The sequence below is a fragment of the Rousettus aegyptiacus genome, unplaced genomic scaffold, assembly GCF_014176215.1.
Source record: "Rousettus aegyptiacus isolate mRouAeg1 unplaced genomic scaffold, mRouAeg1.p scaffold_m13_p_17, whole genome shotgun sequence".
Taxonomy (NCBI): Eukaryota; Metazoa; Chordata; class Mammalia; order Chiroptera; family Pteropodidae; genus Rousettus; species Rousettus aegyptiacus.
This window is the reverse complement of record NW_023416292.1, coordinates 8,777,502-8,793,659: the sequence shown is the minus strand read 5'-3', so window position 1 is coordinate 8,793,659 and position 16,158 is coordinate 8,777,502. Positions and strand designations below refer to the sequence as shown.

Sequence of the window (16,158 nt, the reverse complement as noted above, 5' to 3'; positions counted from 1 at the left end):
GCAGTTAGCCAAGAATTCTATATCCAGCTAAACTCTTCTTCAGAAATAAAGGAAAGACATTCCCATATAAACAAGCACTAAGAGAATTCATCATTAACAGACCTGCCCTACAAGAAACACTAGAGGGAATCCTTTAGCTGAAATGAAAGGATACCATATGTAATTTGAATGCATAGGAAGAAATAAAGAGCATGGTTAAGGTAACTATATAGGTAAATGTAAAAAATGGTATAAATGGATTATTTATTTATAACTTTTATTTTACTGCTTTACAAGGCAACCTCATAAAGTAATAATTACAAAACTGTTGGTGGGCACAGTTCGACAATTTGTATGACAATACTACCACATATTAACCACAAAGGAAGGGGAGGAAATGGAGGTATACTGGATTAAAGTTTTGTATATTACTCAAATTAAGTTACTATTCAACCAAACTAGATGTTTTAAGATGCTAATTGCAATCCCCATACTAAGAAAATAACGGTTAAAGAAACATGGGACGTAAAGTAAGATGGTACTCTAAATACCTATTTAATATAAAACGGTACTCCAGAAAATACCTATTTAATATAAAATGCCTATTTAATGAGGAGTAAAGGAACAAAAATGACATAAGATATATGGAAAATGGCAAAATCAAAGTAGTAAAAATCCTACTTTATCAACAATTATATTAAATGTAAATGTATTAAACATTCCAGCCAAAAGACAGAGACTATCAAAACTGATTTTAAAAAAGGATAGTCTAACCACATGCTGTTTACAAGAAACACAATTTAGATTCAAAGAAACAGATTAAAAGTAAAAGAATGGAAAAGATATATCATGCAAACAGTAGCCAAAAGAGAGCTGAGTGGCTACATGAATATCAGACAAAATAAACACAGAAATTTACTAAAGTTATAATGATAAAAACCATTCATTTAAGAAGATATAACAATTATAAACACATACAGTTAACAGGACTCTGAAGTACATGAAGCAAAACTGATAGAATTGAAGAGAGAAACAGACAATTCAACAATAGTTGGAGACTTCGATATCACACTTTCAGTAATAGATAGAACCAGACAGAAATCAAAAAAAGAGAAGACTTGAGCAACATTATAAACCAACCAGACCTACTAGGTTTCTACACAACACCCTACCTAACAACAGAACACACATTCTTCAGAAGCACAAATGAAACATTCTCCAGGATACACTGTATGCTAGGCCATAAAACAAGCCTCAATAAATTTAAAAGGACTGAAAACATTCAAAGTGTATTTTCCAAGCACAATGGAGTAAAATTAGACATTAATAACAAAGAAATGTAGGAGTCACAAATATGTAGAAATTAAACATACTCCTAAATAACTAATAAGTTAAAAAAGAAATTAAAAGGGAAATCAGAAAATATTTTGAGATGAACGAAACCAAAAACAACCTATCAAAACTATGGGCAACTGATGTTAAACAAAAACATGCCCTTTATATTAACAGCTTTAGTCACAATTGCCAAAAGGTAGAAAGTGCCCTAATGTCCCACCGACTGATTAATAGATAAACAAAATGTGATATATCCATACATTAGAATCTTATTCGGCCATTAAAAGGAATGAAGTATTGATACACGCTACAACATTGACATAAACCTTGAAAATATGTTAAGTGAAAGAACCGAGACACAAAAGGCCATTCCATTTATATTAAATACCCAGAACTGGCAAAATCATAGAGAAAGCAGACTGGAGACTGTCAGGAGCTGTGGGGATGGAAGAATAGAAGTGACTGCTAATAATAAAAGGGTTTCCATTTGGGGTGATGAAAAGTTCTGGAACTGGATGGTGATGAGGGTTGCAGAGCATTGTTAATATAATTAATGCCACTGAATGGCACACTTTAAAATGGTTTAACAGGTAAACAAGTAAATTTTATCACAATAAAAAACATGAAAAATATTTTTGGAAAAGAAAATAATGTTTAAAAGGTTATTAAATATAAAATACTTTAAATAGACACAATAAAAAAGGGGGAAAAAAAAGACCCCACTCAGATCTGAAAAAGAAAACCACGATCTCAGCAGAATATCATAAATGTAAAAACTGTCAATACATAATTATGTTCCATACTTGTATGTGAGGCCAAGAAGCCTCAAGTGTGGGTTCATCTTCTTCCGGATCAAAATCTGGATTATCGCTTGGAGGAAGAGTACGGAAGATGTTAGCACTTATCTGTAAAGAAAAATAAATTTAGATTTATGTTCTTTGTTGCATAATTGAATTCAACAATGCAAAATGAAATATTTTTAAGAAAAAAGTTGTGGCTATAAGCTTAGTTCAAAACCATAAACCTCCCCAAGATATGAAGATGGCAGCACTCATTTTTCTCTTCCCTTTCCCAAAACTGACTTCCTTCAGATGCCAAGCTCCTGAAGATTTCAAATTACCTCTTGATTCCTTATCCTTAAATTACAAATTGTTCTTTCCAAGTTTGCTTTCAAAAAAGAGGGGAGGAGGGAATTTGGGGGCAGGAAAAAGTATAAAATTCCTAACTCTACCTAGCCCTAACTTGATTCTTTCCATTTTTCTACAACTCCCCCAAACCCATATTCTAACCCAGCCATTTACTTATCTTACAAATATCTCCATTTTTATACAATAGGTAGCACACTAAGGAAAAGGAGGGTGTAGAATATCTTCACTATTATAGACATAGTTTAATACACCATGGTATTTCAATTCACTGTATCTCATCTACTTTGAGCCTTTTTTAAAAAAATTAATCTCTCTGAAATCAGAGTGCTTTAAGAGCCATTTTAGATTCAGTGACATACAGTATAATTTTCTTTCACACTTAGTACCAAGGTGAATTACATATCCTTTTTCTCTAGGAAAGGATAGATTGTGGTCCCAACTTACAACGCTTTGAAGAATGATGGACAGACAGACCAAATGGTTTAGTAAACATTAAGGCCATATATTAAAGGGCTGGTCATTTGAGATAAACTATTTGGGGAATAGAGTATGAATAAGGGGCATTTATGGTAGGCCAAAAAACTATGTTATTATGTTCTAGTCTAATGGTTATAGTCAATCACTATAATCATTAGATTAGAACATAATAACGTAGAATTTGATCTACTAGAACTTAAGCAGGTACATGAGGGAAGAACCAATAAATAGTTTGATGGATATCCATTTCACAGAGTGGCAGAAAGTCATAGATAGACTTGAAAAGGAAATATATCCCACAAGAGGACATAATTTGCCTTTGAAATCATACTTTTTAATGTTGGTAGTAAAAGAAAAAATTAACCTGTAGCCACCAATAAAGTTAACTGCATACAACAATTACACTGAAGAACTTTAAAGGACTAAGTGGATAAGTTGACTTCACTCTTATCTAGAAATCAAGTATCCAGAAGTTTAAAAAAAAAAAAAAAGACAAAACACATCCTTTTACTTGGGAAAAAAAATTAAACCCCAGAATTTATTAGCATATAGCTAATTACAGAATAATTTCACTCAAATATTTGAGTACTACCAATACCTAAGTAAACAGCTTTATAGAGATAAAAATAAAGTATCTTTCCCAGGACTTTCAAAATTGTTGTATACAAACCATTTAAAACCAGTAAAGTAGAAATACTGCTTTTTCTCCCTGAACTTTTTAAAATGATAAACAAAAAACAAAATAAGTATCAATATGGAATATTGGTATTCTCAAACTATCAGTTTTTACTGTCTATGGGAGTTTAGGAAGCCAATTTCATTTTGATTAGTGTTCTTTCTACAGCTAATCTTCAAAAAAAAAATTTTTTTTAAGGCTTTTATTTCAATTAAAAAAAAAAAAAAATTTCCAAAGTCCTTTTAACAGGTCTTCTAATAATATGATGAAAAAAAATCAACTACTATATTAGGATGAAATTTAACTTTCGTACACATTTTTCTCTTCCCCCAGTACATACATTAGGCAAGAGGAAGGAAATGAACTATAGGTCCTACTTGCTATCTATAACCTTCTATATCCTGGTAACATTTAAACTTATTATGTACTCAGTGACTCTAATTATTCCAACAGAATTCTTTGTATTTTGATATACACCAAAATACAAATCCTAAACAAATGTCTACTGTTTGGTAGAGAATAAGGTTGAATTATTAAGCAGTATCCTAAACAATCTTACTTTAGTAAATTGGCAGTAATTTATTTTTTACATTAGCTATTTCAAATATTTATATTATTTAACTTCTTAAAGGGCCTGAGTTCTGATTTGAATTCAAGTGTTATATAATCTACAAATATGATAGTAAAATGTCCTAAATAAGAATTTTTTAGACCTGACTCCCTTACCCAACACTGAAATATGGAGAGCCTCACAGTTTTTCACTGGTTTTCTTTTCTCCCTTTTAAATGTTCTCTCCCAGTGACTATTTGAACCCATGACATTAATCATCCATCAATCTGTATAATCATAAACCTACATCATTCTCCTAAGCACTATCTAACATAGTAGCTACCAGCCATTATGGGTATTGAATTCCTGAACTACTATAAACAATGACAGCATCATTGGAATGAACAGATAATCTTTCAAATGGACTATTAAAAAAAAAAACATTCTTTTGAGTACATTAACTACTGTACATTTATTAAAAAATCTGTGTTCATAATTACGCCTCAGATCTTACTTGGATTTATATAAATCTGAGGAACATAAGTCTGGAGGCTTACCATTTTTACTATATCAGAATACGCTGATTCGACAATTACACCACGATTAGTTGAAACATACTCAACCAGTTCGTTCAGTGTTGCTCTTTTAATTTCTTTGCTCTTCAAGTCTGAAACAGAGTCCATGAAATCAAACAGTATACAACACTGCTGCAACTTCTGACAGAAGAGCTCTTGTTGTTCATTTGAAGTGGCATCTATAAATAAAAATAAAGAAAAACTTAGAAATAACCTCCTTAGAAGTTACTTTTATGTGCTTAACTTTGTAGAAGCTATTCACATACAAAAAAATGAAACTTTTCTCAAAAATCTAGCAAGAAATTTACCTATCTAATGCCATCGTTCATGCCAGAAACTGGGATTTATACTAGACTCTTCCTCCTCTTCCTACTCACAATCAATCAGTAAAATGTTATTGATTCTGTTTCTTTAAGATATCTAGAATCTAACCTTTTGTCATTCCCACTGCTGTTCTAATAACTCTCATCATCTCTCATCTAGACTACAGCACTGATATCCTAACTGCTCCTCTTGGCTGGTGCCATTACCACTAAGACTCTTGATTTATGCTCTAAACTATATTAAAAGCCAAACTCTTGCTAAAATGAAAACCAATCTGATTATTCTCAGTACTCTTCAATGATCTTCCAAAAATTACAGAATGAAGAAACTCGTTAGGATTGTATATGAAATGCAGTTGCCTACTGTCAAAAGTCACCTCTCCACACTTTCCAGCATGCACCTTCATTTCAGTTAAGATATTCCCTGCCATTTCCTTAAGACTTAACAGTTTCCTGTCTGGAATGCCCTTTTCCCACATTGAATTAAGTTCCAACATAAGCATATTCCCCTTTCTGATGCTTTCTCTATGGCACTAAAGCTAAATTGGTTGGTTAATCAGTCCACTTTTATCCAAATGTATCTTGGGTGCATATCTCTTAATATTGTGCTATGTAGCAAATTATATTTTACATGGGTAACAGTCCCAGAAAAAACGAGGCCCTTAAAGATAGGAAATAAGTATTACCTTTCTCTCACTCCCTCTCACCTTCCTCTATCTTGCATCTAGCACAGTATCTGGCACATTACAGGCATTCAGTAAATGTTTACTGTTTACTTACTACTTATTACAAAAATATGGGCACGTTATAGTAACTTGATTCTAACAAACGTATTAAATCCTTTTACTTCCATCATTCAAAAAATAAAACTTTAATTCTGAACTTTCAAATCTATAAACGAGGATCTTTGATTAATTTGTTGAACTAAAATCATATACTTCAATTCTGATATTTAGCTCATAATTCCTCCACTCAAAACCAGTATCTACTTTATATGAAAATATAGGTAGAAATCTTCATAAAAGTGATAACCTAACCGAGGATACCTATGCACTTAAAACTCTTGGGAGCAGGAAGCTAGTGAAATTACTTTGACAACTATATTCAAGCTGCTGTCCTTAGAAAGCTGACTTTGATAAGGCACTGATAAAATGCAGCAGGTCAGACATCTTTAATCCATTTCGATTGATCAATTTTACTCAAAGATAATTTAAAACAATTTTTACAATGGATATACTATAAAAATGACAAAATTAACATGAATTTCGAAGTAAAAATATAAAGATTCTAAAAAGATTTGAATTTGCTGCAGACCATTTGCAGCTGTACCAGTGGAAACTTCTCCTATGGGAGTTCCACACGTACAAAGAACTGCTGTAACACTATTCCAGAATTAGTCGTGGCTCTCTGTACATCAAGGCTGAGGTCTACAATCCTAAGATGGACATCGGAATCCATTGATATTAACAGAGTACATGACATTTTTGATGATCATTTTCAGAGATTTTTTGATTTAGGATCACCTTTAACAAAACTGCGTTGAACGGAATATTTTAACATGTCCTTAAAAACAAAGACCAATTAAATTTGCAGCAGTTTTTAATACCAATATGTTAAACAGTTCTCTTACCCCAGAATTGAAGCTCATTCTGTTGGGGGTGCGAGTGAAGCACCATCTGGCTTATATACTGCATATAACCCGACTAGTCATATATTCACTATCCTTGTTCATCCCCAAATGTTCGTTAGTTATTCTAAGCAGAATCTGCTCATTCTCCGAGAAGTCAGCTGTATTTTAAATGGTGTTTTCTTAAACCCTCTAGGGGTTTTCTCAAAGTAGTGATATGCATTCACTATCAATAAATGATGTCCACTTAATACTAATATTCAGTTGATTTCAATTAATGTCTGCTTAATACTGATCTAAAAACTAGAAGATGGACAACTCTAAGTTTCCTAATTATACCAAAATTATTAGGCTGGGTATGTATTCTACAATAGAGAAGGGGTGATTATATGAGCTGTAAGAAACTTCGACTCACACTGTATAGTAAATCCCCATAGTTCTCGGTTACTCACTAATATCTTTAAAATATCTATAAAAATATCTATATCATATAGCTTTATATCTTTATCACCACATATACTTTTATAGATAATTAAATTTCATTACAATGATGGCTTAGGGAAATAGATACCATACCTTTAGAAGTTAATTCAGTTCTAACAGAGTTGTAAAATATTTTTTAGCTGTTTCTTCCTTATGGTGAAAGCAATATAAACTCATACAATACTCCATTTCGATATGTGGTCACCGTATATAGCTAGTCCTCCCCCTACTATCCCCTCTACGTGACATCGCTCCTCTTCTTCTTCTCCAAAGGCCATGCTGTTGTTCGAACTCTTTTCTCTACCTGAAATACCTTACCAGATGTCCTCCCATGTCTCAAAATCCTATTCACCCTTTAATAATAAACTTAAATCTTACATTCTCCACAAAATTTCCCTTAGATAGATCAGAAGGACACAGTGATTCCTCCCTTCTCTGAATTCATTTCTCTGTAACACAATCTCAAACACACAGCTGAGCACACATTAGTATCTTAGGGCTTATATTTAAATATTTCTTTTATCACCCACCAAAAGATTTCAGGTTCCTGAAAGGCAAGGATCATTCACTGAGCAGGGTTCCCTTTTCATTTATTTTACATCTATTATAGGGCATATACGGAGTTGATAAATACATATTTGATGCTTGATAAAACTCTAAACTTGATGAATAAAGATTATGCACTGAAAAACAGGTTATAGAACTAAGAAAAGTTCAAAACAGGTGCTGGATATCAAAGGTGGCATAAATAGTGAATTATTACACCATGTTTATGCTTAAGAATTTATTACAATGACCACAATGACTATTTCTTATCAGCAACCAACCTTCATGGTATATTTAAATGAATTAACTAATGATTGTGAAGGTGAGTGCATCATATATCTCAAAGTGGAATACAAATGAAGCATTTTTCTCTTATACCACAGGCTAGTAGCCTATGGTTAACATGTCAGAAGACACAAAATGATTTTTCAGGATTGGCAAACAGAAGATTCAGGAACATGTTACTACATAAAAAAAAAAAAAAAAAAGGAAGTTTTTTTTTCTAAGTACCTAACTCTTGAGTCTTTTCTGGAAATAAATTAAGTTTTTCACAGCTTCTCTATTCAGTAATCCATTTCTTAGCCTAAAGATTTGAATTTGTTTTTTCTCCTCCAGAGCAATATGCCAGCATTATCTAATACTTGGGTGGGATAAGTCACATCTGGATCTTTCCAAACATTAGAAATATTTAGAAAGCAGTTAACATTTCAACTGTATTGGCACCAATTAAAACGGGAGTTTCCAATCCTCAATTATTTTTAGGTACCAGGGAACAGAAAAGTCTTTTTCTACCTAACCCTTCCTGTAAGTGCATGTTCTATTAAGCAGTCTGTGCTATATAATAAATTATAATATTGCTAACATTAGTGCTTCCCTCATGCCAAATACAATTCTAAATGTTTCACATGTGTTAATTTAACTTTTGAAACAATCCTTTGAGGTTAGTTCTAAAAGTTAGAGATGATTTCCTGCCTTCCAGAGATTAGAAGCAGGTTGGGAAATCAAGATACAAAACATGAAATGATAATGCTATCAGGCAATTAACAAATGCAAATGGTATTGCCATTTACTATGTGTGTGTGTGTGTGTGTGTGTATGTTTACTGTGTGTGTGTGTGTATGGCCTATTCTGTACATAATCTGAAATTAAAAAGAATTTTGGTGCTTACAAGATCAATTTTAAACAGAACAATTAAAAATAAAATCAAAACTAATTATAAGCAGCAAAGATATAGATATTACAAGGTATTTGACTGCTATATTTTAAGCAATTTCTTTGTGCTGAGTTTCTTGGCAGCTAAGGTCAAAGAGCTGAGGAAGAGTAGACCAGATTGTAAAAGGTTATATGAGAGCAGGAAGCTCCTGGCGTCTACTGTTGATTGGCTTCTAGGTTCAAGACATGATGCAACATTTCTATACAGGTTAAAAATATTTTTATAATGGTTATCTTAATAAGATGGTGATAGTTTTTTCATCATTAAAAAATTATGAAATTTTTTTTGCATTTATAGATTTTAATATGTCCCAACTCTTAGGCACCTTTCTGAAACATCAGTTACAATGAATTTTCTCATTTGGAAAAAAAAGCAAAAAAAAAAAAAAAATTTCAATAGGATGAAAAAAGACCAGACCATATTCTGGCTATATTTCATAAATATGAATGACAATTTGTAAGAAAAAGAATGCATAATAATTCTCTTTGTTAAATGTAACGAGTACTGACAGTATCTACACTGGCCACCTTATACTCCAGCTTCCTCGTTATGAGAATGCTTGCAAATGAAGTTTAATGTACTCAATGATGTTTCGATCTGACAATGTCTTGCATTTAGGCAGTAATATCAAATTACTTGGCTATTTTTACTGGCTTAATGCTGATTATCCATTTGCCATTTTCAACGTGGATAATGTCCATTCTGATTCCTATGGTGATAGCTTCTTCCTCTGGGATTCTCCCTGCAATATGAACTGATGTTTTCTAACAGAATTTCACTTACTAGATGCTTAAAAATAAAAACACCTCTAGAGACACACAAGTTCAAAGGAAAAATTTTCAAAATACCTTATAGTATTACATCATACAGTAACTGGAATGGTGGATACTAACAGTGTAATTGTTTTGCATCATGCCCCAAGTAGGACACAGTGTTTGCTCAGTCACCTAGAAATTAATTACCCAAAGAAACCCAACATTTTTGTTGGAACAGTTTAAACCAGGTCTTCTTGAAATGACATATCTATTTCAAACAAATATTAATTTCTTCCAAAATGTGTAAACATATCAGGGGCAAATAAAGAATACATATTTAAGATCCTAGTGACTGCCATTTAAACAAAGAGAAAAGGCTATCCTGCACACAACCCTATTAGTATATTTTAACCTCCCTGCATATTTACCTGGGAGTAATTCGACCCCTAATATAGTGTATCACAGTCCACATATTTAAGTCTATAATGTTACCTCAAGGAAATTTGAATACAACTTAAAAATGTTAAATAACTGGAAATATCAATTTATATTTCTCTCTTAAATAACATCAGTGCTAAGGATTTACTAAAAGTGCTGTTCTAAAAATATTACTAAATTCCCAATATAAACTGCATGAAAATTATGAAAGATACAAGAAAACTGCAAAATCAAAGATTTATAAAGCAGATGTGCCTTGTCTTGCAAATTACATAATTAGTTTAAATTTGACTAGATGAGTTTTTTAAACACATCTTAACTATCTTCCACTTTATTGTGACTGAAATTTGATCCCACTAAAAAATCCTTGCATGGTCTTAAGCAGAGGGAAAATCAACTCTAAGGAAGTAAGGCATTTCATCTTTGGATAACTGTTAACTTTTTAAAAACTTATTTATTTTAGTTTTAAGTATACAGTACATTGGTTAGACATATAGTTCATAAAACAATTCCCCCAAATGCTCCCTCCCTCCCCTGGGCCTTCACCTAGCCAATATATTAATGCTAACTGCATTCCCTATTGCCATGCTCCCCGCCCCCTACTCCCCATCCCCATGACCATCCATCAGCCACTAATTTGTACTTCTTTAACCCTTCACCCCATCTTCCTATTCCCCCAATCTTCCCTCCCCTGTCCATCACCAAATTGTCCAATGTGAGTCTGTTTTTGATTAGTTTGTTTTTATTCCTAGGATTCCACATATAAGTGAAATCTTTCTCTGACTTAAATACTTTCTAAGTCTATCAAAGCAATATCTTTTTCCATCCCCTTCCTTTTAGTCTGTGTCTTTTAATCTTAAGTGAGTCTCTTATAGGCAACATGTAGGGGTCTTGTTTTCCTTTCCATTCATCCACTCTAATTTTTAGTTGGAGCACTTAATTCTTTTACATTTGGAGTACTTATCGAAAGGAATGTAGTTGTTACCATTCTTTATTCCTGTTTTTGATACATGTTTTTTCTTCTTAAAGAAGTCCCTCCAGCATTTCCTGTAATACCAGCTTGGTGGTGATAAATTCCTTTAGTTTATTTTTTGTCTGGGAAGCTCTTTATCTGTCCTGCAACTCTAAATGATAGCTTTGCTGGATAAAGTATCCTTGGTTGTAGAGCCTGGGTCTTCATCACATGGAATATTTTGTGCCAAGCACCTTCTGTCTCACATAGTTTCTTTTGAGAAATCAGCTGCTAGTCTTATGGGTGCTCCCTAGAAGGTAATTGCTTTTCTCTTGCTGCTTTTAATGTTCTTTCTTTGTATTTAACCTTTGGCATTTTAATTATGTGTCTTGGTGTGGGCCTCTTTGGATCCCTGATTTTGGGGACGATAACTGTTAACTTTTAAAACTCACAAAAGCCCTGCTTGGTCATCCCTACTTATCTCTAAATTCTTAAGTTTTTCTAGAACTCAGCTTGAAGACGTATCTGGTTTACACTTTAAGAAATACTGCTCAAGAGAACTATTTTTCAAAGTGTACCATTACTGGGCAGTACAATCATTTTACTGGTTCACGATCAAAATTTAGAAATATATATATAAAATATCAGTGTGTTGCATGTAAGAGTAACATTTCATAAACCTGTGTAGGAGTACTAAGTTGTAAAAATGTTTCTTACTATAGTCTGCAGTCAAAAAAGTTTGAAAGCCACTGCTCTATAATATGTAAAGTACTAGAAAAGCCCATACCACACAGGATGCCCAAGATCACAAACCAAATCTGTAATAAAACTGAGATTCATATCATCTGCAATGCAAGAAGTATAAGACTGTCTAAAACATCAATTGTTCCTTTAATAGCTATATTCTAAATCTTACCCACTTGAGATTCACAATGCACGTTAATTAAAAATGTCAAATTTATCTCCTCCCCTTCACTCTAAAATAAGAGTAAACAAACAATATAAACCCACGGTAACAAGAGAATAGAAGAAGAGGCAACAGACTCCAAAAAAAAAAATTCTGGAAAACTCAAAATACACGAAGAAGTGGTAAATGACAAAACCAAAACAGAGCAAGTCACATCCCAGAAATAACAGAAGGGAATTACAGACAAGGTTCTTACAGAACTCCAGATTTGAAAAGCCTGCTAAAATAGAGAATGGAATTAAGACAAGTGCTAAAAATAAATGGATATCTATCTATGTGCTGAAAAGTCTACTACCCCACTCCAAAAGACAGTCAAGTATTCATACCCCATGAGAAAAAAAAAATGGAAAGTTCTTACCTAAAGAAACTAAATAGTCCCAGAGTCATACGTTCTAGCTTTTACATGCCCAATTACTCTAAACAAAAGCAGTCAATAAACCCCTTCCAGCTTCTAGAGTGATTTTTATTGTGCACTCATGCACATTAATAGAATAATAAAGGATCACCAGACATTAAAAGAAAGCCTATAACTAGAGAGAAAACTAAACAAACAAAATGACCCCAAAGGGATAATTTAGCATAACACTGTGAAATATCAGATACCGTGGAGAAAAGTCTAAAAGCTTTCAGATTTAAAAAAGAAAAACACTCACAAAAGAACCAGAGGCAGATATATATCAAATTTCTTATCAGCAAGAGTGAAGTCAGAAGATAACTATTAGAATTCTAATGCCATCTAGAATTTTGTAACTAGCAAACAATTATAAATAAGGCAAGTGTTCAATAAAAGCATTTCAGGCAGGTAAATACAGTACTTGGAAAACTTTGCACCCTCACCTTGCTTAGGAAATTACTTGAGGATATGATGCAGCAATAAGGGAAAAAGAAAAAGGAATGGAATCCAGGAATAGGGTAGATCAATTTAGGAAAACAATAAAAGCCTAGAGAGCAACTGGGTTATTTAGAGCAGGAGGAAAAAGGCCCCATGAGGTTGTGTTGAGAAAAGGATGAATAGGATAGCTTAGAGGGAGATCTGGAGGGAAAAAAATTGAGAGTATGTTATAGGTATAAAAAAAAGAGACCTAACAGAAACTCTAGGAAATACAGAAAAAAAAAAATATATATATATACACACACATACATATATATACATACACATACACGTGTGTGTATATGTATGTCTGTATATATATGTACACATATACATATATATATATATAAGGAAATGTAATATTAGGTAGTTTTGAAGCCTATACAGTCACACGACATAAATCTTTTCACTGACTTTCAATTTTTAGAATTTACAACTTAGAGAAAACTTAATTATAGCTAGAGAAAATGCTGCCATCGTTAAAAATGTAACGTGAAGATGACTAAAGTTGAGTATGAAAGGAGAGCAGGAAAAAGTGAGAGGTGCTACCTTTTCAACTGAACTTAGTCCCCCTTGTATATCCATGTTCCATTCATACTGATACTTCAAGTTCCCTGGATGGCTGGAATGCACTCTCCCATCACCATTCTTTCCAGAGGTAAATGAAGAGTGCCCATCCCAAACACTAACCAATGAGGAAAAAACTTTAGCCACAATCTACAAAGACCATTAAACACTATTATTTCTCATTATGAGATGGAGAATCAGGATATTTTAGCCTAATACTTAGAAAATCCCCTTGTTCTCAATCCACACTTACCAAGTATAGTAGTTTTAAAATTTGTCCACAAATTTGACACTCCTCTCTTCAAAAGGTAGAATTTATTTCTCCTCCTGTGAATGTGGGCTGGACTTAGTGACTTGCTTCTAGAGAATAAAGTCAGTACTACATAAGTAATGCCATGTGCTTCCAAGTACAGGTCATGAAAGTGAGGCTACATGACTTCCAAAGCTAATTCTTCCTGAAAAGATCCAGAGTCACAGAGTCCTCAAAGATCATAGAATAAACTATTTGAGAAAAATAATACCTGTGTAGTTGAATATACAGCCTGATTATACTGATTCATCTGATATTAGAAAACTTTATAAGAATTTTTCTGAAGGATATTAAAATCTTTAGGAAAATCCTAAAAGGAAGTTTCACATTGTACTCTTTGGTGTCAGTTTATGAAACCTATTTAGAAAGACTGTACTTTTAAATCAAGTAACCTTTAAGTTTCCCAAGAAGCATGATGCTCATGAATTTTCAATGACTGAGTCTATTCCTGACTCATACATGCAGATACATGGTTTCTTTTTATCACACCCAATACAAATATAAATTAACCAAGCTCATAACACAGTTATAAATGCTAATTTATTAATTTAGGATGAGAAATTATTCTATGTATTATATTAGACTCTTCTAATTATGTGTTCTGAAAACAGACCTACAGGAGAAGCCAAATCATAATCAGAATGATGTTTGCTGTATTATATTTCTATTGCTTAGTAACAAATTCAGCCAAATTTAGTGGCTTAAAACAGAATTATTCATCATAGTTTCTTTGGGTCAGAGATTCAACAAGACATAATAGGAACAACTTACTTTTGTTCAATGTCTAAGGCCTCAACTAGAAAACTAGAAAGCTAGAGGCTAAAATCCTGTGGAGGCTAAATGACTTATGTTTCACAGTTGATTCAGGCTTTTGGTGAAGGACTAGCTGGGGCTAGTGCTGGAACCCCTATTTGTGATCTCTCCATATGGCCTGAGCCTTCTCACAATATGGTGACTGAGTCCCAGGGGCAAGTAATTTCAGAGAGCTAAAAAAAGACAAGCATGACTTTTATGAAGAAAATTATAAAACTTTTATAAAATATATGAAAACTATAAATAACAGACATACCATATTCAGCTATGAGAAGACTCAATGTCTCCCTCAATGACTCTACACAGGGAATGGAATTTGGATTACAACATGGTGTTTCAATCAACGGAGTGTTTTTGTTGGATTTTGAAGAATTGCTCCTAAAATTCATCTAGAAAAATAAAGAGCTAAGAATATCCAAGATGATATTTAAGAAGATGAAGAGTCATCTCACCACAATAGTAATTAAAACTACATGGTATTGTGCAGGAATAAACAAAAAGTTCATTGGAAAAAAACATAAGGTACCTGGAAACATGCCACTGTACATATACAGAAGATTAATGTATAATAGACTTGTTTAAAAAAGAAGTAGAGAACTTTTTAAATTCTATAAATTATGATAGGGCCACTGGCTATTTATATTGAAAAAAATTAGATCTCTCACACCATTTACAAAAATTAATTCAAAGACAACTGAAACACTAAGTCTGAATAGGAAAACTGTAAAACAGTTTTATAACCAATTCTGAAATAGTATACAGAATGGCACAAAAGAACATCTACAAATCAATAAGAAAAGGGGGCACATGAAACATAAATGACCAATAAACATATGAAAAAAATTCAACCACACTGGTAAGCAGGAAAATGTAAATACGTATACATGAATATGTGAATTAAATGAATTCATATACCGTATGTGAATTTATGTATTTAATGCCATACATCCAACCATACCCATTGCAATTAGGATGACAAAAAGCATGGGCAAAATTCTGCTTTCAACCCTCCCATTGTAAACTGCTATAAACTAGACAAAATCTATGAAATTATTATTTTCAGATGTTGGAAAACAGGCAATATGAGACTCTGACCCCTGAGAGAAAGGAAACAGAGTGAGACCCACAATCACACCAGCTCTCTGTTAGCACCTTCTAGACTGTAACAGAGGGCGAAAACTCAAAACGGCAAGCAGCCTTACCGTAAGCTAGACAGACAGTGTGGAGATCAGGGCTACTGAGGTGACTGAAATCTCCATGGGAAAGTACTAAAGAGAAGGGAACTATACAGAGAAAGAATTTTCCATATTTCTATTCTAATGAAGTAAGGATGTTTTTCTGTTTTATTCTATTTTTTTGGCAAATTATTTTTGAATGTAAAACCAGCCTGGATTCCTGGCATAAATCCCACATTATCATGATGTATCATCCTACTTGTAAGTTGCTAAATTCAATTTGTTAATATTCTGTATAAGATTTCTGCATCTATGTTTATAAAGGATATTAGTCTCTAATTTTCTTTTCTTGTCAGGGCTTCTAATTAGTATTCAATC

At 32.9% G+C, this 16,158-nt stretch overlaps 1 protein-coding gene across 2 annotated transcripts in view; it reads right to left on the bottom strand.

The window, feature by feature from the left end:
- Positions 1-16,158, bottom strand: part of PPP2R5A (protein phosphatase 2 regulatory subunit B'alpha) — a 63,006-nt gene that overhangs the window by 27,807 nt on the left and 19,041 nt on the right. For both annotated transcript variants that reach the window (XR_001599601.2, XM_016166461.2), the window contains exons 2-3: positions 4,723-4,919; positions 2,118-2,219 (exon numbers count right to left, since the gene is read on the bottom strand). Coding sequence is in view for 1 of the 2 variants with exons in the window: in XM_016166461.2 (XP_016021947.1) it covers positions 2,118-2,219; positions 4,723-4,919 (299 nt within the window). In the remaining variant the exon portion in view is untranslated. The remainder of the gene's footprint in view (positions 1-2,117; positions 2,220-4,722; positions 4,920-16,158) is intronic.